The sequence below is a fragment of the Arvicola amphibius genome, chromosome 7, assembly GCF_903992535.2.
Source record: "Arvicola amphibius chromosome 7, mArvAmp1.2, whole genome shotgun sequence".
Lineage (NCBI taxonomy): Eukaryota > Metazoa > Chordata > Mammalia > Rodentia > Cricetidae > Arvicola > Arvicola amphibius.
Window position 1 is genome coordinate 79,176,036 of NC_052053.1, and position 25,393 is coordinate 79,201,428.

The following is a 25,393-nucleotide window of genomic DNA, read 5'->3' on the forward strand; positions in this document are numbered from 1 at the left end:
CATTTCCCTCCAGCTTGCTGGAGTGGGGCCAGAGGGGAGATGGGGACAGCCTGAGCTGGTCCTGCCCTAGGCAGTCAGCATCTGGGGTGGACTCTGGAGACGGTCTGACGTGGTAGTGCTGGAGATGCAATGATGCCTGGGGGATTTTTCAGTGCTGTCTGACTCTCGTTCAAGTTAGACCATTTGCAGAAATACAGCCAGACTTGATTTATGAGCTCTGCATTTTTCGCAGATCTTTACGCATCCCTCGGGAATCACTGAGGTCAGACAGAACAGACTTCACATCCGGGATCAGGATGAAATTGGCATCTTCCATAGTTCCAGTGGGGAGGGGGGATAATCATTTGAGGGCATTTATATGAAATAATGCAAATGCAAAGAAGATTCCAGCCTCAGCTTCACTCCTGTTGGGGACAAAGAGCCGATATATGTTTTACGTATCTGAGCCTAGTGAGGGGTGGCCATATTCTCTAGGGCACTGTCACCAGGATGAAGCATTATGGTCCAGGGCTACTAGGGTGGATGAAGAACCCAGTGGGGACTCAGGGGTGACCGTAGCATCTTGTACTTGTCCTCTGGCCCACACTCTGTACAGTGATAAATAGACATTCCTGGTTATTTAACCCCTCGAGGCCCAGCGGGAACTTTCTCTCTTGCTCACTTTGTGTTTTTTGTGCCTGACGAGAATCTGCTGAATAAGTGTATGAGCCACACACAATGAGTGGAGTGAGGAGGATTTGAATGAGAAAGAGAAACCGATAGCATCATAGGTAGAGTCGCCCACATAGGCCCAACTTGTTATTGCTGGTGAATTCAGTCATTCCTTGAGTTCTTGGCAGGAGTTAGACAAGTTGGTGGAAATTGTGAAATCTGACACAGTAATCAACACTATAGTCTACAAATAAGGTCCACACTGGGGTCGCCCTGGTCAGGGAGGTCACAGTTTTCCAGGGTCCACTTAATTAGACAGATACCCACAGAGCCCCTCTCGGCATCAGGCGCTACATCAACCAGGTGCTGAAGGAGCGTTCTGTGTGAATTCCACACTGAGATGGTATTTTTCTGACCTCCAGGGAATCAGTGGAGGTTTGAGAGGGTTTTCATGTTGAAGTAGGGTTGGGAAAAGTAATAGGTGGGGAACAGCATGAGCAAAAGTGTTGAGCAGAGTGTGTTCATGTTATGTTCAGGACTCCTAGTGGGGGCCAGCCTTGGCTGTGAGCTCACTGGGTCATCTGCTCTTTTATGTTACCCAGCATGCTACATGGGCACAAGCTGAGAGCAGTTGGACTTAGAATGAAAGACAAGGCTTTGAACATGGGCCGGGACTAAACTGTCTGGTATTGGGAGTCACGTAGCTGAGTGAGGTTTCACAAATGGAGAATTAAAAGTTACTCTTACATTGCTTTCAGATTTCTGTTTCGGAGGCTTCCTGCTGCAAGCCTGCATGACAGTGCGCTCTAGTTCCCTCTCTCGCTGGTATTGTGAGAGGAACTGGATAGTCACTAAGAATGCCACCAACTCCCTTAAAGTCAAGACTGGCTGTAGATCACATTCCCGGGACAGCATCCCACACACTCATGTGCTATGTGCTGTGTGCTGTGATGGCAGGTGAATGGTGACTTGGAGTCAAGTTAGTGACCATTAGTGACTAGTGACAGGTCACTCCATAACCTCCATGTTCTCAGGCCCCTTATTGAGCTCTCTTTTAAACTGGAGCGAAGCTGTGCCCTTTTCAAGCCTCTCCAGAAAGGGGGTGTCTGTGGGTGGTCATGCACCCAGCCCTGGGGATGATGAGCACATGTCCTGGTTCTGCATGAACTCTGGCACTGTCTGTGTAGAGTGTGAGGAGGGTCTGCAGCATCCAAGAAGAGCACAACCCCTTGGAAATCCAGGGCCCTCTGAGACTGAGCAGTATTTATGAGTACAAGAGGTTCACAGTGGCAGAGGTTTATAGGAAATGCCCCATCTCAGACTTCCTGGACACGCTTTCATTATCTGGACTGCTTAGCCTTTTTGTCTGTTTTAAGATGGGGTCTCATTTATCTAGGCCGACTTTGAGTTTGCTCTTTAGTCAAGGATGACCTTCAATGTGTGCTTCTCCTGCCTCTACCTTTAAGCAGTGGAATTACATTGTGAGAACCACAAGCAGTTATGTGTGCTGGGTACTTATACATGCTGGACAAACATTGTCATCGGAGCCACATCCCCAGCCCAGGATATCTCGATCCTATCCAACTCCTTAAAGCAGGCAGAGCCCCACCCAGACTCTCAGAATATCTGGTCAAATGCAGATGTTTAAAGATACCACTACGCCCTTGTCCAGTGCCGTGCTTAAACCTTGAAGTCCTGCTTTCTTCTCCAGCAGGGAGGAAGGAAGGAGCAGGTGCCTCCTCACCCTTCAAGACAAAGTGCAGGAGTTCCAAGACATCCTTGTGGGAACAGGAAACTTGACAGTGGGTTAGGGCTTTCCTTTTAGTCAAGCAGATAAGCACCAAGACAAGTCTTGATTTGGGGTGTGTCATCCAGGTGATCTAAGAGAAACCTGGAGCAATCTGGCGCAGATGTCACCACAGCAAGACTCTTGGAAGCTTTCTAGGTAAGTGAGTTAGCATTTTACGACTTGACTTGCAGAGAGCACTCCTCCTACTTCCTGAAGTGGCACCTTGAGAGGTCTCTGAGTGGCGAGGCCCCCTTCTGGCCTTTGATCTCTAAGGACAGATACAGCAGGCTTTCTTGGACCACCAGCCCCCAAATCATGACATCTCGGAGACATTATTAGTTACGAATGCTTGGCCTTAGTTTAGGTTTGTTTTTAGCTAGCTCTTATAACTTATAGTAACCTGTTTCTTTTCATCTATATTTTGCCTCTGAGCTTTTTACCTTTCTTTCCTTCTGTATGTTCTACTTTTCCTGCTTCCTTTGTGTCTGCCTGCCTGGTGGCTGCCTGGTTGGCCCTGAGCATCTCCCTCTCTTCCTCTCTTGAGCCTAGAGTCTTCCTACTACTTATTCTTTTTGCCTGCCCACCCCACTTATCCCTCTACTGCCTAACTAATGGCTGTCCAACTTTTTGTCAGACCAATCAGGTGCCTTAGGCAGGCAAGGTAAAATAAATGCAATACACATTTGCCTAGTTAAACAAATGCAGCCTAAACAAATGTAACACATCTTTACATAGTTAAACCAACATTCTATTCCACAACAGAAAAGATTGATACCTTCCAAGACTACAGTTAGATTTTAACCATAAAAATTTTACTTTCACTGACAAAAGGGAGCCGAAAGTTGAGGCCGTGGCCAGGGGAATTGTCAAGGACAGCTTTGGCCAACCAATCCCTCTTTCCTCCTCACCTTGAGTTCCTTCAATGGGAACTCAATGGGAAATGGGGTGCAGTGAGTGGAGGGAGTCCAACCCCTGTAGAGACCACAGTGTGGCTGCACAAAGACGGAGCATCGTGGGTGAGCCAATTCTGCCGCAGGCAGTCTCCACGGGGAAATCTGGAAATAGCACTGTTATATGATGTTGTGTGCCCCAGATTCACTTAAAAACCTTTGGGTTCTTTATTATCAAGACAAACGCAATGTTGTGGAAAGAGATGGGGGTCCAGAAACTGACAGTGGGCATGCCATTGCTTGGCTAGTGACTGAGGATACTCGGAGCTGAGTGTAGAGTCTTATCTATTGGGAGGAGGGAGAGCCAGTGAGCAATGCAGACCCTCAGGCTGATGGTGCCAGGAGGTCTGATATTGTCTCATGTTAACTTTCAGTCATGATGTGGTAAGCCACATCTCTTTAAGGTAAGTTCTTGACAATCAGTTCTTTTCCTAAAAGTCTAGATTCACAAAATCCTTTCCCAAACCACCATATGGACATATCAAACGTAGATCTCCTTTTTACCCTCATATATAAGCTCAGCAAATAGTTATAAATTGAGTAATTTCACTATTAAGATTCTATCCCTCCAATGACACAAAAACAAACAAAAAATAAACAAGCAAAAACATGGCATAGGAAACCCTGGTACCTCTGTAGATGGACAAGTCACCAATGAGTTAATAGGAAACAAAGTCATCAAGACCACAGGAGACAGTGCGGACTTGACCTTGGCTCTCTTGAGCAGGGAAGGCTTGCCAGGGTCACATTCCAGGGCAGCCTTCTGACCATGAAGCAGAGGATATGGGATTCCAAGTCAAACTGCAGAGCCACATGCAGACTAATAGGGTCTCATCAACAAGGTTGTTGAGAGCAAACAAGGAGGAGAGAGTGAGATAGTCCATCCTCCCTGAAGCCTGGGAGCAGACTCTAGTGTGGGAGGTGTGTGTGTGTGTGTGTGTGTCTGCAGAATGTTTGTCTGCAAATGTGTCCATAACGGAGGGCCACAAACTAGGTGTCTTAATGAGCAGGGGTGTATTACACCATTCTTCTGGAGGGCAAGAGCAAGGTGGCTGTAGGGCTGGACTTCTGAGGGCCACAGGGTGTAGTTCTGCTGTGCGTCTCTCTTTCTAACTTGCAGCCGCTATCTTCCACCGTGTCTGCTCTTCCTCTTCCCTTCGTCCACTTTTCTCTTCTTAGAAAGGCACCAATCATGGTGGGTTGGGGCTTTGTTTTTACTTCAGTTGTGTCTTCAAAGATTCCATCTCCAAATGTAGGTACTTTCTGACGTACTGGATGTCAAGTCTTCAACGTACGAATCTGAAGAGGAGGAAAGCTTGGAACATGGCCTTCTCTTCTAGCTGGGACCCTCCTAAGGTCAGGGACCATGGAGAAGCCACTTTTTCCTTCTTGTCTTTATTACTCCCCATGCGATTCCTTCTAGGAGGTCTTCTTGGGTCTTTACTATCCCTGTTCTGAGCCCACTAGAACCTCCTCCTTTGAGCTCCCAAATCCTTCGCTCGAACCTTTGCTGGGCCATTTCTCACCATATCTTCTAGATCATAGTCACACCCCCACTCCCTGTGCTAAAGCCTCCATCTTGGTTGTCTTTGCATCTCTTGAGCCCCTCACCCCCTGCCTAGCACAGAGGGGGGGGCAGTTATGTGTGTTGGCCTGAGGATGGGTCCATGGTCCAAGAATGTTGAGTAATAAGTACTGAATAAACAGGAAGATGAGGCTATTAGCAAAAGCCACAGCAGCAAACCTTTGCTTCGATTCTTTGCCCTCGCCGACAAAGCCCAGCTACTGAATTTGTAAAGCAAAGAAACTCTTTCCATTCTTCTCTCGTGGCTTGACCACATCAGGTCAACAAAAGAATCTGCAAACTGGGTGCTTGGCATTCTTGCAACCCCAGAGCTCTGGCTCTCTGGGTCAGTTTTGAAGAAAGTCTTCAATCATCTCTTAAATAATGGCATTCTCTGGCCTGACTCTGTGAAGACTCCTCCTTCCACCCCCAACCCAGTGACCTTCTGGCCCGTTGGTTCTTGGCCGAATGTCTGGGTCTTCTGGTGAGAGCAAAACCAGCTCCAGCAGCACTCGGGGTCCTTCCCACGGAGGCAGAGCCACACTCCCCAGAAAGCCTGATTCTGCACACACAGCTGAGTGGTTTCAGGTGGGCTTTGAAAAGTAGTATATGACTTAAAAGTGCTTTGCTCCAGAACGGAGCATGGAAAAGGAAGAATGGCGCTGTCTAAGGCGGGTCACCTGGGTCACTAAGAGAACATGCACCTGAGATTGGCTTGGAAGATTTCTCACCCCTAGACTTCCCTCAGACCCAAGTTTCTGTACTGACACACAGCGACATGGTACCCAAGGTGTCTTCCTTTTTGGTTCCAGGGACTTTGGTTGCTTGAGTTGTTGGGCCATCCAGACCTGCTAACTGTGTGCTGTTTAGCATTCTTGCGCTATTCCCTGTGGGCCATGAGTGAGAAAAGGCAAGAGATGAGCTTCATACTGTTGTATTCTTCGAGATTTCTGGTACCTCAGCAGATTTCTTAGGATTTACCTTTAAATGTTTACCGAGAAACCACTGATGCTTTGGTTTTTTGTTTGTTTGTTTGTTTATTTATTTATTTTTGTCTTTTGAGACAGGGTCCCTCTAAGCAGCCCTGGCTGACCTAGAACTCACTATGTAGAGCAGATTGCCCTTGAACCCATAGAGATCTACCTGCCTCTGCGTCCCAAGTGCTGAGATTAAAGGTGTGCACCACCATGCCTGCCTGCTTTGGTTTTTGACAAAGCAAACATCAGCACCGGGACTCATTGGTTCATTGAAGCGGTAATGAGACTGAATTGAGCTCAGATTCAAACTTTAGAACAAACCATTTGGGAACCTCAAAAATGAGGGTTTCCATGAGGACAGTAAAAACCTAACTGGGCCTTCTAGAGGATTAGAGCCAGGCTGGTCTTTAAGGGGAATATGAAAGGATGGGTGTCAGTGATTTAGACCTCAGAAGGTCCCTGCTAGGGAAGGCTGTGATCTACGCTGCTAGTGACAGAAACCTAACTCACCTGGCTCCATAAGCAAAATAACAAAACAACACAAAGCAACGAAAGGACAAGAACCGTTCTTGAAAAGCATGGCACACCTAGTATGTTTTGCTTTAGTTTTATTTCATATCTTGACCACGGTTTCCCCTCCCTCCAACCTCCCCTCTGCCTATTTTGTGTTTTAATACTGAGAAGGCCTAGAGATGTGAGTTCTAGACAGGGCTGGATCTAAGAGCCTTGGCCTTTTCTTGTCGCAGGTCTATGCGCTTCTGCATTCTCAAAGAAGGCTGCATCTGGCAGTCTGGGAACTTCCATGTTTGGGATCAAGAGTGCCTTGATCCCTAGCGCATCTGAGGGAGGGCATTGGCAGGCGCTGCTAGCTCGCCTGGGTCTCTCGGAACTCATGCTGTGTTCAGTCGCTGTGGGGCTGGGACTAAGCAAGTCCTTGTCTAAGGCCACCTGGAACACATGTATAGCTAAGATTGTTCAAAGTGTCCTCCGAGTAATTTGGGGGTACTATCACCACCTGGGAGCAGTTTGGAGGTTAGATAGGCAAGAGCTGGGCCTGGGATCTGGGCTTCCACAGAAGAAGAAGCGATGCATTAGCTGTCTGATTCAGACGTATGCACACACTCTTCTGTGACACTGAGACAGGGTTATCAGTAAAGAGGGGAGGGCCCTGGAGCCACCTGTGCTACTCATCTGTCCTTAGGGAGGAAGACAGGGTAGCCAGAATGCCCCTTAAAGGCAACTGCCTATCAGTTTCATGGGAAATAATCAGAAATAAAAACCCATGAATCTTCTTTATAATAAATACCAGGCTGTTACCATGTTTGGAGTCAACACAAAAGGCCCAGTGTCCCGTTCAGTGTGGGTGTGGAGGTCAGAGATTAATATCAGATATCTCGCTCAGCCACTCTCCACCTTATTTATGAAGACAGGGTCTCTCATTTGAGCCCAGAGCTTGCCAATTCAGCTAGTCTAGCCAGGTAGTTTACCCTGAAGGGTCCAGCGTCTCTGCCTCGAGAGCAGGGCTTGCAGGGGGGCTGCCACACCCACCTGTCATTTATATGGCTCTGGGGATCCAGACTCCAGTCTTCATGTTTACACAGCGAGCGCTTCACCCTCCGAACCATTTCTCCGGCCCCTGACCTCATTTTAAGGTGCTGGTCACCTCTGGCCATGTTTTCTCGCTCCATCCACTCACACAAAGAACCAAGCTCCCTTCTTTGTCACCTGATCCTCTGTCTTAGAAAATCTTGGGAATGGCTTTGGTGTCTTGTTTATGTATCTTAGAGTGGCGATAAAGCTTACCTTGTAGGTTTTACTGTGCCGACTAGAAGAGATAATATGTGTGGATCATGCACCACTGGATGGCGGTCAGTAAGTACAATGCTTGGCTTTCCCTAGCTGGACATCCCCTATGCCACAGTCTATTAGGATAATTTCTACTCTAGGGAAAAAAACACTCTCTGATCACTTACAAAATGCGATATGGCTTCCGAGGGCTTTGTCTGGAGCAGTGTGTGCCACTGACCTCTGAAAGAATATATTCTAAAGCAATTGAATAATGCTTTGCTGAAAATGGCTCAGAATCAGGCTAGGTACTCAGTAACGAGGTATCAGGAGACTGGAATCGTCTCTGTAAATGGCTACGGGGAGCAGCAGCCACAGAGAGACGACGGACACAGGCTGTCCGGGTCTGACACGCAGCTCTACCCCTCCCTAGTTGTGTGATGCTGGGTAAGTCTTGATCTCCTGGGTCTTCGTTTTTGTGCTGTGAAGTAGAGGCAACCATCCCTGCCCTGCCAACCTCAGAGGGTGTTCAGCGAGGCAGAGAGAGTTCCTCCTTCCAAATCTGCAGAACTCGGCCTGTGGAGCACCTGAACCAATTGCTTCGATACAATGTTTATCAGCATTTGTGATGGCTGATGCTTGCTCATCAGTCTCCCGGAAACTGAGCTGAACTGTGGAAAAGACATACAATATTTGATTATTTGTTATAGGAACAAATTACATGTAACTCACATATGCATGGGAAGGCTGTGTGCCATGCACACCTGAGAAGTTAGCACCCAGGCTACGGCGGGCTTCCCACCACCGCACTGCCCACCTCATCCCCAGGTCTTCCAGGACTCTCCATGCTGCTGGCTTGGAGAGACTGGACTGCACCACAGTCATTGGCATTGGCATTCCTCTGTCAAGAGTTCTTTGAGTTGCTTCTAGCTCTTTGCTATTGAAAAAAAAAAAAAAAAAACGACGGTGTAGGCTCCTTTCATGGGGGCAGCATATTGCGAGGCCAAAATGCATAGAACTTTCGACTTTACACAACAATGCTTTGCTGTTTTCCAAAACAGCTCTGCCAGATCACACTCTGGTCAGCAGTGCCAAGGGGATATTTCGATCTAAAAGCTCACCAACACTTGACATTGGCAGACTTCTTGATTTCTGACAATCTGGTAGTTTGTTTTAAAAGTGGTACTTAAGAAATCAATAGTCTCTTTGTTGCAAATGTGTAAGAACATAACTTATTTCTGATTGATGATCTTACGTCAGAATGCCTGGTGAAGTTCTGTCATCGTGTCTAGTCCTTGTATATTCAGGTAATCGCATTATCCAAGGGTAATGGGAGTTTTTTCTCTCTCTTATATTCTGATCCTTATGGTTTTTCATTTATTTCTTATGGTTTCTGCACTGCTTGAGATTTTTAGCATAATGTAGAGTAGGTGGTGACAATGGGCATTGTCTGTCTCTGGGTAATAAAAGGGTCATGTTAGATGCTTCATTATGAAGAATAATACTTACTGAAGTTTCTCTTGTTTAAAAAATTCATGATGAGGACCAGGGAGGCAGCTCAGGGGGACAGCACTTACTATACCTCTAGAAGGACTAGAGTTTGGATCTACAGCACCACTATAAATGCAGACCTGATAGCCCATCTGTAGTAATGGGGCTGAGACAGGGCATCCCTGGAGCAAGTTGCCTGCTTAGACTAGCCGAGTCCACAATATCAGAGTTCAACTGAGAGACTGCCTCAATATACAAGGTGGAGAGTGTTTGAGGAAGACACCTGACACCAACCTCTGCCCCCCACATGTGTACCCCAATATACATGCATTCATATATACATGTCACACACATACACACATGCAAAAAATTATATATTTCAGTGATAGAGTCCTTGCCTAGTTCTATCTCCAGCATTGCAAATAATAATAATAATTAATAATAATAATAATAATAATAATAATGTAAAATATTGAGTGGGTGTTGACCTTATCAAATGCTTTTAATGCAAGTACTGAGATAATTATATGCTTTAAAATGTGCTTATATGATTACATTGTAGACTTGTGTGTATGTGCAGTGTTATGTGTGTTTTGCGTATGTGTGTACATGCTAATGTTCTGATTCCCAGAAGTTGACTTTCGTTGTCTTTTACAGTCCCTCTTCATTACATTTTTTGAGACAGGGCCTCTTTCTTGAATCTGGAGCTTGCCAGTTCATCTAGACTGGCAGGGAAGTAAGCTCTAGGGATCTGACTGTCTCTGCCACCCAGTGCTGGGCTACAAACAAACTGCCACCTGGCTCTTTTACATATGTCCTTATATTTACATACAAAGAATTTACTGAGTGAGCTAGCTCTCCAGTTCCTGGTAGGTTTTCTTCTTTCTCTGTCTCTTTGTCTCTCTGTCTCTCTCTGTGTGTCTCTGTCTCTCTATCCCTCCTTCCCTCCCTCCCTTTCTTCCCTCCCTCCCTCCCTCCCTCTCTCCCTCCCTCTCTTCCTTCCCTTTTTATTACTTAGATTTATTTATTTTTATTTTGTGGGCATTGATGTTTTACCTGCATGTATGTCTGTGTGAGGATGTCACATCCTCTGGAACTGAAGTTATAGACAGTTGCGACTGCCATGTGGGTGCTGGGAATTGAAGCTGAGCCCTCTGGAAGAGCAGCCAGTGCTCTTAGTTGCTGAGCCATCTCTCTAGGCCCTGGTAGGTTTTCTTATTATCCATTTTGCATATTCATTTCTAAGATAACCACTTTGGTCACGACATAGCATAATGTGTTTAAAATATCTGTCTGATTTGTTTGGCTAGCACTTTGTTTAGGATTTTGGACAGCAATATCTACAAATTAAAGAGGCCTCTCACATTCCTGTTTTGAATTATTCTGGCTGATTCTGGTATCATATCATCTTGATAGAGTGAGATGTTTTTTCTTTCTCATTCTCTGGAAAGCTAAACTGATCTATTCATGGACTGTTTCGTGGAAACTTCATTAGAATTTGCCTGTAAGATCATTGAGGTCTGGTATTTTTGTGTGTGAATGGGAAGGTTTTCAGCTGCCAATATAAATTTTTTACAATTATGGAGCAATTTAGCTATTTGGACTTTCTAGTTTCTCTTTTTCCAGGCATGGTCTTACTATGTAGTGTAGGCTTGGCTCAGACTCACTATGGAGTCCAGGCTGTTCACTAATGGGCGGTACTCCCGCCCCCACGTTGTGGCTGCTGGGATTCCAGACACTACATCTGACTCTTAGCTCCTTCTTTGCAAAGCTATGTTTTTCTAAAGATTACTCCATTTATATTTTTAGATTCACTTGAATGAACTTCTCCCTACATTTTCTGAATGACCTTTTCATCCTCTGCCGCAACAATAGTTTCTTTTCTCTTTTCATTCCTAATATTTCTGTACTTAGTTTTCTCTTGAAGATTAATTCTATATGTATGAAATTATAAAATTATATGTATGAGTATATGAGCCTGCTGAGGTCAGAGCCATTGGATGATCTGGAATTGGAGGTACAGGAGTTTGTGAGTTGCTGATGGTGGCTGTGAGCTCAACTTGGGACTTCTACAAGAGCAGCATATGATTTTAACCACTGAGACACCTCTCCAGCCCTCTAACTTGTATTTTAAGGACAAATATTGCCAAGCCATAGAACAATTTACCCATTTTAAACAACCAACTTTCAGCTTTGTTAATTTCATTTCTTGTTTTCCCTTCTTTTTATTTTTTCTGCTGTTACCTTTCAAAAACATTGTTTTAAATTATGTGTATGTCTGTGTCTATGTTTAGATAGGCATGTACATGCCTGGTATGTGCGAGCTTGTATATAGATAGACACGTACATGCCCAGTAGGTGTGTGTCTGTGTATAGACAGGCACGTACATGCCCACTAGGTGTGTGTGTGTGTGTGTGTATAGGTAGGTATATACATGCCCAGTAAGTGTGTATGTGTGTGTGTGTGTATTTGTGTGTAGGTAGGTAGGTTGGTAGGTAGGTAGGTATATACATGCCCAGTGGGTATGTGTGTGTGTATAGGTAGGTAGTATATTCCCAGCAGGTGTGTGTACATGCCCACACAGATTATAAGAGAGCACTGATTCCCTGGAGCTGGAGTCACAGGCAGTTGTAAGCCATCTGCTGGTGCTGGGAATTGAACCCAGGTCCTCTGCAAAAGTAGCACGCATTCTCAACTTCTCCCTTATCTGTCTGGTCCTTGGTTGTGTTTTTTTTTTATTGTCTTCTTTTTAAATGTTGAATTTCTTTTTCCCTTTTATAATTCCTCAGGCTTGATGTATAATTCATTAATTTCAAATGTTAAATTTTTTCTTGATATTAGCATCCAAGAACATGCACACACACACACACGTACACACACACACACATACACACACACACAAAACCTGTATGTTCTACAAGTTTGAATATACAGTTATTTTTTAACAATGGGCATATGTCCTCAGAAATGTGTTATCAGGCAGTTTTGTCTTTGTGTGGACATTTTGGGATATTAAGATGGGACAATGTCTTAATAATGTCTTAGCTAGTTTTCATTCTGCCTCCATGTATGCCAAAGAGGGCACCAGATCTCATTACAGATGGCTGTGAGCCACCATGTAGTTGCTGGGAATTGAACCCTGGTCCTTTAGAAGAGCAGCCAGTGCTCTTAACCTCTGAGCCATCTCTCCAGCCTTTAGCTACTTTACTATTGATCTGTGATAAAACGTCATTACCAAGGCAGCTTATAGAACAAAGAGTTTATTTGGGGCTTATAGTTTCAGAGGGCTGGAGTCTATGACCATAATGGTAGGGAGAAAGCATGGCACTGGAGCAACAAACAGCTTGAATCTTGAGACACAAGCATGAGGTAGAGAGAGCTAACCGGGAATGGTGAGGGTTTTTGAAACCCCAAAGCCTACTCCCCAGTGACACAGCTCATTCAACAAGGCCACATCTTCTAATCCTTCCTAAACAGTTCCACCAACTGGGGGACCCAAATATTCAGATATATGAGCTGTTGGGGGCTATTTCTCGTCTAAGGCATCACAGATGGCTTCCTTTACATCTGGACTACATGGTATGGCCTTGTTCCCTTGTAACATTTAAGTATTTACTTTATATCCTCTTGGTGAGTAAGTATTTGTGGATCTAAAACTACGAAGGTACTATAAAAAACATGGGGTGGTGGGTGGAGCCGGAGAACTCGGGTGCTTGCTGACTGCTGAAGAATCTGGAGAGTAATGGTAGTAAGCTGGTGTCATACTACAGAGTGTGCTCCGTCCATAGTCTGAGGGAAAGCTGTCTAATTGCTAAAAACACGATTAAAGAGTTAAATGCAAGGTCACAATTTTTTTTAGCTCTGTTTCCATCTTTTGGGCCCAGTACAATATGTGTGGTTTGTTGTTGACCGAAATGTCACTTCGTCATAGGACACACAGCATTTTCCTGCTATTAGGATTAAAGAATATTCCAGATTTTATTGTGATTACATCTTAGAGCCTGTGATGTATGCAGTGGTGGACTCATCAAATTACACAGTTATTGGGATTCATCTTTTCATGGTGATTCCCATTTAATTGCATTCTCATCAGGAAACATGGCCTGCCCGATACTGGTTCTGGAAAACTCATGTGGAGTATGTTTGTTACTTTAGTGTTTATAGTGCCCAGCCCAGCGCCAAGTACACAGAATTGGCTTGGGTAATATTTGCAGAGACAGAGAATGATGAATGAATGGATGCCTGTTGACCGTTTATCACCGGAGTTGTCTTTTCTTGAAGTCAGACCATCCAACTCTGTCACTAGATCGAATTGCAGAATAGCCTACACATTCAGAAATGCGATGATCTGAAGAACTGTCCTCCAGCAGATACAGAGGCTTTGCTGCTTGCAAAGCTGATTGATGGCTTGAGACTCTACCACAGTCCTGAACTTCATAGATTTGGATAGTGACCTTCCCACTTAATTTATTGTATGACGTGCAGAGAGGCAGTTTTTCCAGAATGGTAATAATTCTATAAATTCCTTTAAGATGCCATGTCCTCTAGTGAATCTCTCTCTCTTCCTCTTTGTGTGTGTGCTATGTGTATGTGTTTACATGTATGTATATATGTTTGTATGTGTATGCACGAGTGCCTGGGATGAAGAAGCCAAAGGCTGATGTCAGGAGCCTCCCTCAACTGTTTTCCACCTTAGTTTTTGAGACAGGGTCTCTCCTTGAATCTGGAGTTAATTGGACCAGAACTAGCTGGCCAGCAAGCCCTGGGGATCCTCTTGCCTCTGCCTGTCCAGTGTTGGGGTTACAGACACACACATCCCAAGCTTACCTTTTACATGGATGTAAACTCAGGCTCTCATGTTTACACAGCAAGCACCTTACCCACTGAGCCTTCTACCCAGCCCAGCAAGGGAAGCTCTTATCTTATAGACTCCCCCAAACTTAGGCATGATGCTTTTATTTTTAAAAAAAATAGAAGATTGACATCAACCTGTTAATAGTGGGTCAGTTAAGCTCTTAATATGTCTGCCAACCATCTCTGGCTCCTTTTATCACTTATAACAAGGTGGTCATGTCAGAGAGCAGACAAAGAATGAAAACTTCCGGGCTGGGCAGCACCAGTCACTAGAGTTGGCAGATGAAGAAGAACACAGAGCCCGGACTCTGACCAGCACACTGTCCTTTTTGAATCGATAACTACTTTGGTGAATTAAAGTGTGAAGGGTAAATCACCACTGCTCCGACTTCTCAGGAGCCCCTTTTGATACGCCTGTCAAACAGGTCTGGAGAGGGGTCCACAGGGAAATACCCGAACATTCTGATTTCAGAGCAAATCCTAGGAAACATGGCCGTGCTTATAACGTCTTCCTACACTGTGTGTTGCTGTATTGCAACAACCTTCCTGTGTTTTAATATGCTTACATAATTTAACCCTCTCTATACGCACTGTATAACTGTATAATGTTTGTAGAACGGTGTTTGTGATGGAGGTATGCCAAGCCAGCCAGAAAGCAGAGGACAGCACACTCTGTTCCCAAGTCCTTTCTGGAGTGGCATCAGGCGAGTCTCCTCATCAGCCTACTCTTGCCTTAGCTTTTCCCTTACCTGGCTTTGTATGCCCAGGCAAGCCATGGACTTGTTCTCCAGTGTTGGCGTCCCTTTTCCTTGTGTCCTCCAGGGGGCCTCCTCTGCCTGCCTCAGCTCCGGTAGGCACCTGTCCCTCAGAAGATTTAGGTTTGTCTGCCTCTTAGGACACAAGAGTCAGGAGACCTGTTTTCTCAGAGGAGGTGGGGGTGTAGGAATACTTGCCTGAAGGCCATTGTAGAGCCAGTTTGTGATTTGGGCCTGAGTTTCAAACCTTTCTCTCTCTCTCCCATTTAGAGGATAGCTCCTCCTCCTATTCCTCCACAGCCTTTTTGTACAAAGCAGTCCCTGACTGGGAAGACCAGTCCCTGACTGGCACTGTGGTAAGATCTTGGCTTATACTTGATCCTACCCGGTTACTATGGTCACTAATTCTCATTATACGCGAGAAAAATCTGTGTTTTAGGGGCTGACAAAAAGAACCCCATCACCATCTGCTTTTATATTATATATCTAAAAAGTGGGGACAGGAGGATTTGAACCAGGTCTGGACTAGCTCCTCTGTGGCCACCTCCCTGTTGCCCTTTAAACCCAGACATTAAAGGCTGGATTCACCCCCACTCTCCATGATAATTCAGAGCTTTTTGTACCTACTCTCTCCCTATTGCCCCCCCCCCCCCCCCCCCCCCCCCCCCCCCGCTTCATGGTTTTCCTTTCCAGCCTTTCTCTCTCTGGGTTTAGGAACCATGCAGTGACACTAAGTTGCAGAATGATGCAGGCTGTTTGTGCACAGACCCAGCATGGCCGCTGTGGTCCTTCCTTCTGGGTTTAGCTGTAGATCACAGGTCACTTGCTTATCACTCTGATTAGGAACGGTTTGCAAAATCTGGAATGAAGCCCAGTAAAGAAGTAGGCTTTGTTCTCAGCCATCAGTGTTTGAATTGCGGCAGAGCACACACAGTAGGAAATGCGCTGCCTTGTCCGTCTTTGTGCTGAGCGTATTTACACCAAAGCGAAAACAGACCTCAGATTTCGGAACTGCAACTTTCAACTTTCATCGTTGCAACTATCAAACAACTGTCTCTCCCCCTGGAAACCATCAATGTGCTGTCTCTATTTGACTGCTGGTGGGCATGTCACAGGAAAGCAGACAGCGAGTGTCTGTCCTTGGCAACTGCCCCATTTTGCTTAATAGGATGTCCTGAGCATTCCCTCAGGTTGTCACACGTAACTGCACAGAGTAGGGTTAGTCAGCCCCTCTCCCCTCCCAGCATGCCCTTAGACAAGGAGACTCAGTCTTCTTCTGACTCATGACTGAAGATGGGGTGAGTCTGGGCTACAGTACCCAATCCTTGCTCCACTGATAATTTTCTCTGCTGGCTGGGGCATGCGCCTTAACTTATTTGTTACAGCAAGAGAGCATTGCAGAACCTCAGAGAGCAGCTGGAACAATGTGGTGAGATGGTGTTGGTGAGGAACTCAGCATATGCAAACCCTTCACAAATGAGGACGTTCATTGTTATTAGAGATGGTTATGTCCTGTCTGGGGTTGCCAGCAGCTGCATGGGTCAGCCACTGAACTGAGATGCAGAGAGGCCCTGGTCTTTGACCTCCAGAGCTCCTGTTCTGCAAGAGAGAACACCTCTCTCTCTCTCTCTCTCTCTCTCTCTCTCTCTACTGTAGTAGTCATCTTAGTGGGTATGAGCTTTTAAAGGAACATTCTGTGCCAGGTCCTGTTCTTGGCATGGGGTAGTTTACAAAGGCAATGTTAAAACTGCTCTGCCAGTGAGACAAGATCCATGTTTCTGAACATATGAACACTTTCATCAACATCACGTAGGATGTCAGTTCAGAATACTGGCCACTGGAACTTGCTCCAGATAGCCTGAGGTAGGAACTCTATTTGAAACACACACACACACACACACACACACACACACACACACACACACACCCTGCAAGATAATTCTTATACATACCATTGGCAAGGTCAGGATCTCTTTATTGGGCTACACATTAATTCTTGCTGGGGTTCCCACTTAATTGGCTAGGGTAGAACATCTGACACATGTTCTAATCTAGAGCCTCCCAGATGTTCCTAACCTGCAGCCAAGGTGAAGGAGCTCTGGACTGGACACTGTTCCCTCCCGGCTGGAAGCCTTTTGTTGGCAGAATGGTTCCTAAAGGATGCTTGAAGTCTCTGTCACAGTAGCCTCCTGGTTCCCCTCACACATTCACACACAAATCCATCCCTGCTAGGTATGCTTTGCATTTCCCCCCAGAATTCCCTTTTTTGTACAAATGGGGATTGTCTGGCCTTTGTGCATTCTCAAAGATATGCCCATGTGTCATTTGTCTTTGAATCCCTGACGCATGGCATATGTATGTGGTGCAGATGCACAGTGGGTGTCAGGCTCTGGGAACCAGGCCCTTAGCGTCAGGAGGAGGGCTGGGGAGGGCTGGATCGCTAGCCAGTTGACTGCCCCCATGCATCTCCTTTGCTTTCCCATGTTTCTCACTGAAGAAACCCACGCTGCTGCTGACCTCAGAGGGGCGGTTATGAAGGGGGGCACCCATTCCACAGGCCAGCTAAACAATCCTGAAAAGGATTTCCTCAGTTCCAGCATCTATTTTACTTTTTGGTGATACAATGCAGTTCTTACTAAGTCGAAGGGGTGGTCAGCAAGGTGAGGGAGGCTTCAGCCCTGGGCTGTGTGGGTGGCTCTTGCTTCTGGGTTAGAGCATGTGGCCACCCCTCATCCAGAGCCAGTGTCTCCCAAGACTCTTGCTGTTCATGGCATCCTCATTCTGCCCCCATGACTCCTGCATACCCTCACCTCTTCCTCCCACCCACTAAGGTTTTACCTCCTTTTAGTAATAGGGAAGTTGCTTCTGATCCACCAGGAAGGAGAGGTCGTTGGCCTCTTCCACGGTAGAGGGACAGTGGCAGGAGAGAATGATAGATAGAGTGGGCAGGCCCCTGGGTGGAGTATTAAACTCTTAGCCACTGACTGGCCCAGGCTGTTACTTCAAAAGAACTATCTGTCACTTCATTCCCCCATGCGCTGGGAAACTGGCTACAGGAAAGGATGTAGGTGAGGAAGAGTCTCCTACATCAGTCAGCATCCACATCTGTCCCCACCTCCCAGAGTTAAGACATTCCCTCTTACATGATCTGCTCACACATTTTTTTAATTAAAAATTTAAGTGTGGATTTTGTATGTGTGTTTTCATTCTTGTGCTGTGCAAATGTGAACGTGTATGCATGGGGGTTGGAGGATAACCTTGGGTGTCATTTTTGGTGTCACGTTCCTGTCTTTGGAGACAGGGTCTCTCATTGGCTTGGAGCTGGCCAATTAGGGATCCTTCAGTCTGTCTTTCCAGCACTGAGATTCAAGTCTGTGCTGTGCCACCAAGGCCAGCATTTTTATGTAGGTTCTGGGGATTGAACTCAGGTCCTTCTGTTTGCAAGGCAAGCACTTTACCATTTGAGCCATTCCCCGGTCCCATATACATACTTGTTTATGAGCTATGCCTGTCTTCTGTATTTGGTTCAAACTCTAAGAGGGCAGGTGAGGTAGCCCCTACCAGAGATAGGGGAGCTGAGATAAAGGTCGGCAATATGTACAGGCTTGTCCTGGTGAATGGGCAAGGGAGTCAGAGGTAGCTCAAGGGCTCTCTCACCTCAGGGGTGAGAAGGGCACACCTGCAGATTTCCTAGAGCTCTGAGGGTGGCCCAGGAGGAAATATTTGTTGCTGCTGCTGGGCTGATTAATTCCTTGGGGTGGATTTGCACACCTGCGTATTCTCACACAAGTACTAGGCCTCATGAGGATTTTTGTTTTGGATGGAAAAATAGATTGGATTTCTATTTGTGTCCCAAGCGGTGCTGCTGACGACTGCTTTCAGGGCAGGGCGGGCCATCATCTTCTTCCTCTGACACTTCTCAGAGTAACCTTTCTCTGGGATGTCAAGCCTTCTGAGGAAGAAAGAGGAAGCTTTATCAGGCTTTGCTTTGAAAGTCCATGCCCTGCCTAATTAATATGTTGATGGGACAGGAAGTGAGAGCTTAGGAAGTGGTGATGTTTGGAGGAAGTCATGAGGGTAGAACCCTCTGCTGGGCCTCACAAGGGGACAAAGAGTCTTGAGGTCTGCGCCAAAAGAGGCCTCTCCCCAGATGCTGAAAAATGGTGATGCTGTTAACTAAGACCAACACTGGGAATGAGGAGCTAGTGTGTGCATATGTGTGTGTGCGTGCGCGTGTGCATGTGTGTGTGCATATGTGTGTGGGCGCGAATGTGCATATGTGTGTATGTGTGTGTGCATATGTGTGTGTGCGTGGGTATAAGGAGTTCACAGACTGTGACACAAGAAACAAAAAGACAGGAACACACTGGTCACTGTGGTACATGACTTTAATCCAGCACTCTGGAGGCAGAGGCAGGAGGATCTCTGTGAGTTCCAGGCCAGCCAAGGCTGCATAGTGAGAGCCTGTCTCAAAATGAAATGCAAAAGAAGAATGAGGTGGAAGAATTGGCTCAGAGAGGATGAGGAAACAGAACACGTGGGGAGCCAGGAAAATTTTGGAATTCAAGATCCATGCATTTATGAGCTGTGATCTTGCAGATTCGGTGAAAATAAAGTCACGTGTTATAGGAAAGTCTTGACCTGTCTCCTACTTGGGATCTCTGTGCTTTCCTTTGGTCATCACCTTGGGGGCAGTGTTTCTAATAATTTAGCTAAGATTTAGGGAATGGAGTTTATTCATGGGAAGCCTAACACTACCAGTGAACTAATAGGAGGGAGGGGGGCCTTCTAAGATACCGTATTCTGTAGGTCAAAGCCTGGGTACACAGCACAGCAGGCACCCAGCACTACAGGCCAGGACTGAGTCATGGAGGGGGCCCTGTACTGGAATAGCAATCTGTGTATGCCAGGCCATACTAGGGTTTTTGTTTATTTATCTTTAAAGACATTTTATTTTTAACGATATCTATGTGTGAGGATGCTGAGTGGGCCTGCACATGTGCTAGCATGTAAGTACTGGTGCCCATGATAGCCGAAGACGACTTCAGATCCCACAGAGCTGGAGCTACAGGTGGTTGTTGACTTGCCAGATGTGGGTCCTGGAACCTATACTTGGGTCCTCTGCACAGCAATAGATCCACTCTTAACCTCCGATCCATCTTTCCAGCCCTAATGGGCGCTAATAAGACTCTAAATCCTCAGTGCATCTAGGGTGGTGGGAGTTGGTTACCGGAGTGTCCTCAGACACCCATGTCCTATCTTATTACAGACTTGCCTAGTATTTTCATATAGTTTCATAATCCATCCATCAAAAGCTCTAGACCATCTCTAGACTGCTTATGACACCCGATACGACATACACGCTATGCATCTGTGTTGTGTTGTTGAGCTGGGAATGATAACACAAAAAACCAATTGTTGGGTCTGTCACCCTAACTCCTGGGAAGAGAAGTATTGAGCCTCTGAGGCCAGCTATGGTGACATAGTAAAACTCTGTTAAAGTGTGTGTGTGTGTGTGTGTGTGTGTGTGTGTGTGTGGTGTAAAATTGGTACACTTACAGTGTCCTTATGTCCTAAAGCTGCAGCTGGTGGAGCCTGTGGCTGCAGAATCCAATATCGAGGACTGAGTGTGCTATTGTAGCCAGCAGGCTTTGTCGCATGGGCACAGAACTCAGACTCACTCAGACGAGTCCAGCACCTCCTTATGCTAGTGGTGACCCTGAGCCAGAAGCAATGATGCCACCTGGGAGCTGTTATGTGGACGGAGTCTCAGGATTCCGTTTTAACGAGATCCACCCAGATGTGTATACAGATAGAGATTGAAAAGCCTTGCTCTCGTGCAGATCCCTCTGCTCTGTCCCAGACTCCTTTAGATCACTTCAGAATGATAGAGCTTGCCAAGCCTCAACCTCAGACATTCTCATATAGTCAGTGATTCTTTTGCATAGTTAGGGTTGGAAAAATGCTGCCTGGTATACATCCAAAACTCTTCCCTGTTGATGGACAAATGGCAGGAATTTAATAAAAGGAAATCTAATTTGAGTGTTATGCTCTTTGCTTTATAGTCACAATAATGGTCTAAGCCTTGACCCCCCCCCCCCCAAAAAAAAAACATGTCCAGAGTGCCAATCTGCAGGCCTAGCCTCTAACTTTGAGAACGTCTTGACTCACGATGCTTGTGAAGACCCGTGTGTTGTCCCTACCCCACTGCTGTGGCCACCCGTGCTCTGGCACAAGTCGGATGGACTGGGCCAACTCACTGCCCAGTTTGAAAGCAAGCACAGCCGTTGCTGTTTATCATGCATCCTGTGGATGAGAATAATTACCCGTCAGCCAATATGATCCTCATTACTTACATACTTAGTCTCTCTGGAAGATCAGAGCTAAGGCCATCTGAGAATACTTCTCTAAGTTCTCACTTTATGGATAGATGAATAGCATCCAGGGAGAGTCTGGGTCTCAAATTCCAGCTGGTTCCATCCAAGATGGAAGGAATCTTTTTGTTGTTGTTTGGAAAACGGGCTACATATTTGTTGCCTAATTAGCGGTACAATGCTAAATAGTGAGCCTTGAGAGAAGGGCCGCAAACACAGAAGGCTTTGACTCCTAACGATCCTGCAAGACTGTCAGGCACATGGAGTCCAGATGCGCTAGGAATTTAGCAAGCGAGTTCTCAAATGCTGAGGTCTTTAATTAAGCAGGTGTTTGGGAAGTAGGTCCTGTGTGGCTTCCAGCCTTGGCTGGGTTGGGCTGCCTGAAAAATGGCAGTGACCCAGCCCAGCAGCCAGACTGAAACAGCCTTCACACGGAGGCGCAGGAATGCGGCAGTTTTATTCTCCTTTTTCTTATCAGACCCCGTTAGCTTGGGCAAGGAAGGAACAAAAAAAGCAGGCTGGAAAAACATGTTGTTTCACCGGCTAAAAATGCACTACCCCAGAAATGATTCCTGCCTTGCCCACAAAGAAAGAGCGGAGTCCTTGGAAAGGTGTGGACGCAAAGTGCTCTTGGGCAGCTTCTCCCGGTTGCCCAGCGAGAACGCTGCACTTTGGCTGATGGTTTTTCTCACACTAGAACAGGCACGTTCAGCGGAAGCTGCCTAAGTCAGCTTCGCTTGTCCACAGGATTGGAGCCTGGGCACAGAAAGGGAAAACTCAGATCCTGCAGGGTTGAGGAATGGCTGTGGAGTTCTGTGAGACTTGTCTATTCATGTTTGAATTGTCCGTCATCCTAGAAGGCGTCTAAGCGCAGCCTTGACTGGTTTGGTGGCTCTTCTGAGTGAGCAGTTGTCTGCAACTGAGAATACTACATTGGGGATACATGAAGGACACAGTGACAGCTTAGCTGAGGCATCATGGGACAACGAAGCTGTGGGGCTTGATGCGGATAAGGATTTCTTCTGGGGCAGGAGCAACACTGGGCTTTTCCAGGTTCCAGAAAATGTCTTGAGCATTTTCCTCTGGTTACTAAGGGGCTGGTCACCTGGAAAGCAGTCAGACTTGTCCCACCTGGGGAGGAATCAGCCAGAATCACTGTGGCAGACTCCTCCAGGTGCTGGGCAGCTGACTGACTGCAGCTCCTGGGAGGAGGCAGGGAGCCAGCAGATGGTATTTAGTAGTGTGATTGGAGGTCTGTGCTTGATGCCAGCTTCCCACGTGGGTCTCTCACTTTCCTTCCCTCCCCTGCCCCTCATTCTCTCTCTCTCTCTCTCTCTCTCTCTCTCTCTCTCTCTCTCTCTCTCTCTCTCTCTCTCTCTCTCACACACACACACACACACACACTCTTACACACTTTCTCTTTCTCTCTCTCTCACACACACTCAAACACACACACTTTTTCTTTCTCTCTCTCACACATACTTTCTCTCACACACTCTCACACACACATACACACACTCTCACACACACACTCTCTTTCACACACACACTCACACACATACACACACTCTCGCACACACACTCTCTCTCTCTCTCTCTCTCTCTCTCTCTCTCTCTCTCTCTCTCACACACACACACACACACACGCACGCACAGCTCATAGAGCATAAAGGATGAATAAGTGAATGAACAAGCGATTGTACTTACCCGGCATCCTTTTCTCTAAGGAGACCACTCCTAACTATCACACAGGAAAGGGAATAGACATGATTGGGATAATGACACCTGCTCAGGTTGCTATAACTTGTGCTTTTCCACTGATGCGGAAAAGGACGCCCCGCCAAAGAATGTCCTTGGAGCCATTCTATGTATTTTTCCTTCTGTTATTTAAGTCAGATGTATTTAATGTAAGCAATTCGGTTGCAAGCTGGAATCTGCAATGCCTCATTCACCCCCTTATGGAAACACAGAGTGAACATTTCCAGTTTGGGCTCCTCTGGCAGGTGGGTAACCTGACAGTGGTTTGCAGGGGGATGGTTGCTTTTAAAGCCCATACCTCCGAATCCTGTCAGTTAATTGGCTGAGGAAACCTGGCTGGGGCTTGGCGGCGCTCTTGTTCCAGGGATCTACTGAGCCACTGAGTTCTCAAAACAGACTTTTTATGGACAATTCCATTTAAAAATATAGAAAAAATTAATTATATTTAAAAATTCATTACTTCTTTATCTATTTATGGTGTGTGTGTGTGTGTGTGTGTGTGTAGGTGGTCATGCTATGGCATGCATGTGGAGCTCAGAGGACAAACTGCCAGTTCTCTCCGTCCACCATATGTGCCCCAGAAATTGAGCTCAAGTTGTCAGGCTTGGTGGCAGGTACCTTTTCACTCACAGAACCATCTTTTTGGCCCTAAATTTTCAGTTATATACACATATGCAGAAACGGTGTCACAGCGAAGTCTTTAGTTTGGTAATAGCAGTAGAGCTTTGAAAAAAGTGTGCATGTGTGCACCTTTGCTTGCGTGTACAGTAAGCCCGTTTTGAGGTCCTCCATGTCCTTCCGAGATCAGTGTCCTGTGCTTGGTTTCTGCCGGACTGCTCTGCAGGCAAGTCGTTTATGTTGCGTGTCACACAAAGGCAGAGGCTTGGGGACTTGTCGCCTTGGCTCTCTCATAGCTCCATACTTCTTTTTGGTCACCCTCACTTCCCATTCTCAAGTCAGGGACAAGAGCAGAGACTCCCAAGGCAGTGTTGTTCCCAGGCTGTAATCACCATCCATCACTCCCTGCTGGGAAAATGTAAATATGTCCTGGCTGATGGCGGCATTATTTGTTGTCATAAGCTTGGATGTGGATTAGGACAGTAGTGGCCACTGGCCAAGCATTATCCCCTGGCTCCCCTGGGAGGCTGGGCTGTACAGGCAGAGCTTGGGTGGAAGGAAGGCAAAGGGCAGGGGCGCGAGTCTGCAGCAGAGAATTGGGCTGGGATTTTGCATGTTGTCACGGTATCAGGATGGAATGGATGTACCACCACCTTGGACTGAGGCTCTTGGTGGGTATCCATGCTTGGAGCAGTGAAAATTGCCCCCCCCCCCCATAGGACCCAGACACCTTGTCACTTTAGAGTCTGGCAGGGTTTCATCAGCTGTCTTAGCATAGAGTTGTATGGCAGTATCATGGTAGTGCCATTTAGCCCAGAGATACCACTGCTTACCTGGCTGTATGTCTCACTCAGCTGGTCTGCCTTTCTGAGCACACAGCACACCAAACTCAGTGCTATGGAGAGGCTTGTCTCAAGGAGCTCACACTTTGGGGTCCTGGACCCCCTTACCGCTTCTACGCACATGCAAATATGTTATCTGTGATTGAATCCAGGACCTCAGGCATGCCAGGCAGGTACACTAACGCAGAGCTGTGTCCTCAGCCCAAAGATGCCATTTGAGTGGATGGGGGAAAGTCTGAAGTCTGCAGTGTCAGCAGGCACATAAGTGAAGTGGGGCCTGGAAGAGGTAGTGAAAGCTCAGTCCCTTCGGCCAACTCCTTCTACATTTGCCTGGCCCCACTTATGTCCTCTGTCATCTCCTCACAGAGACTTGAGTCAGGTGGGGAGTGGAAGCGGGGGAGGCAGGAGAGGGCAGGATTAGCAAGCATGAGTCATTGTTGGTGTAGTGTATGTTCAGAAAGGGTTAGCAATGACTGACGCAGAGGACACACAGCCATGCTTCTCCCCTTTGTATGTTTCTCTCAGCTCTGCCCATTCTAATTTGAGGCCAGTGTGTCTCAAAAGTGCCTATCAGGGAGGTGCTTCTGTCTCTTGGTTTAGCCCAGTGATATTATCAACAGCCTCCCAGCCGAGAAAAGAGCAGCAGCAGGTGGACCCAGGGTTTCTAGATGTGGGTGACACTGTCTGGAATAATTTTTTGTGTTACAGATGTGGACGAGTGTGCGACAGACTCACACCAGTGCAACCCTACCCAGATCTGTATCAACACAGAAGGAGGGTACACCTGTTCCTGCACCGACGGGTACTGGCTTCTGGAAGGCCAGTGTCTAGGTAAGGGCTCCCCACTGCTCCCAGGGACTCGGGGTGGGGGGTGGTTTGTAGAAGGAAGCGGTGGGACTGCGTCCCGCCACCCGGCCACCGGCTAGCTTTACACCCGAAATAATTACACGGAAACTGTATTCTTTTAAAACACTGCCTGGCCCG

The 25,393-nt window shown here is 46.6% G+C and overlaps 1 protein-coding gene across 2 annotated transcripts in view; it reads left to right on the plus strand.

The window, feature by feature from the left end:
• The window catches only part of Fbln5 (fibulin 5), a 72,028-nt gene that overhangs the window by 21,477 nt on the left and 25,158 nt on the right, over positions 1 to 25,393 (plus strand). For both annotated transcript variants that reach the window (XM_038337720.1, XM_038337719.1), the window contains exon 5: positions 25,118 to 25,240. In XM_038337720.1, the coding sequence (XP_038193648.1) occupies positions 25,118 to 25,240 (123 nt within the window). The remainder of the gene's footprint in view (positions 1 to 25,117; positions 25,241 to 25,393) is intronic.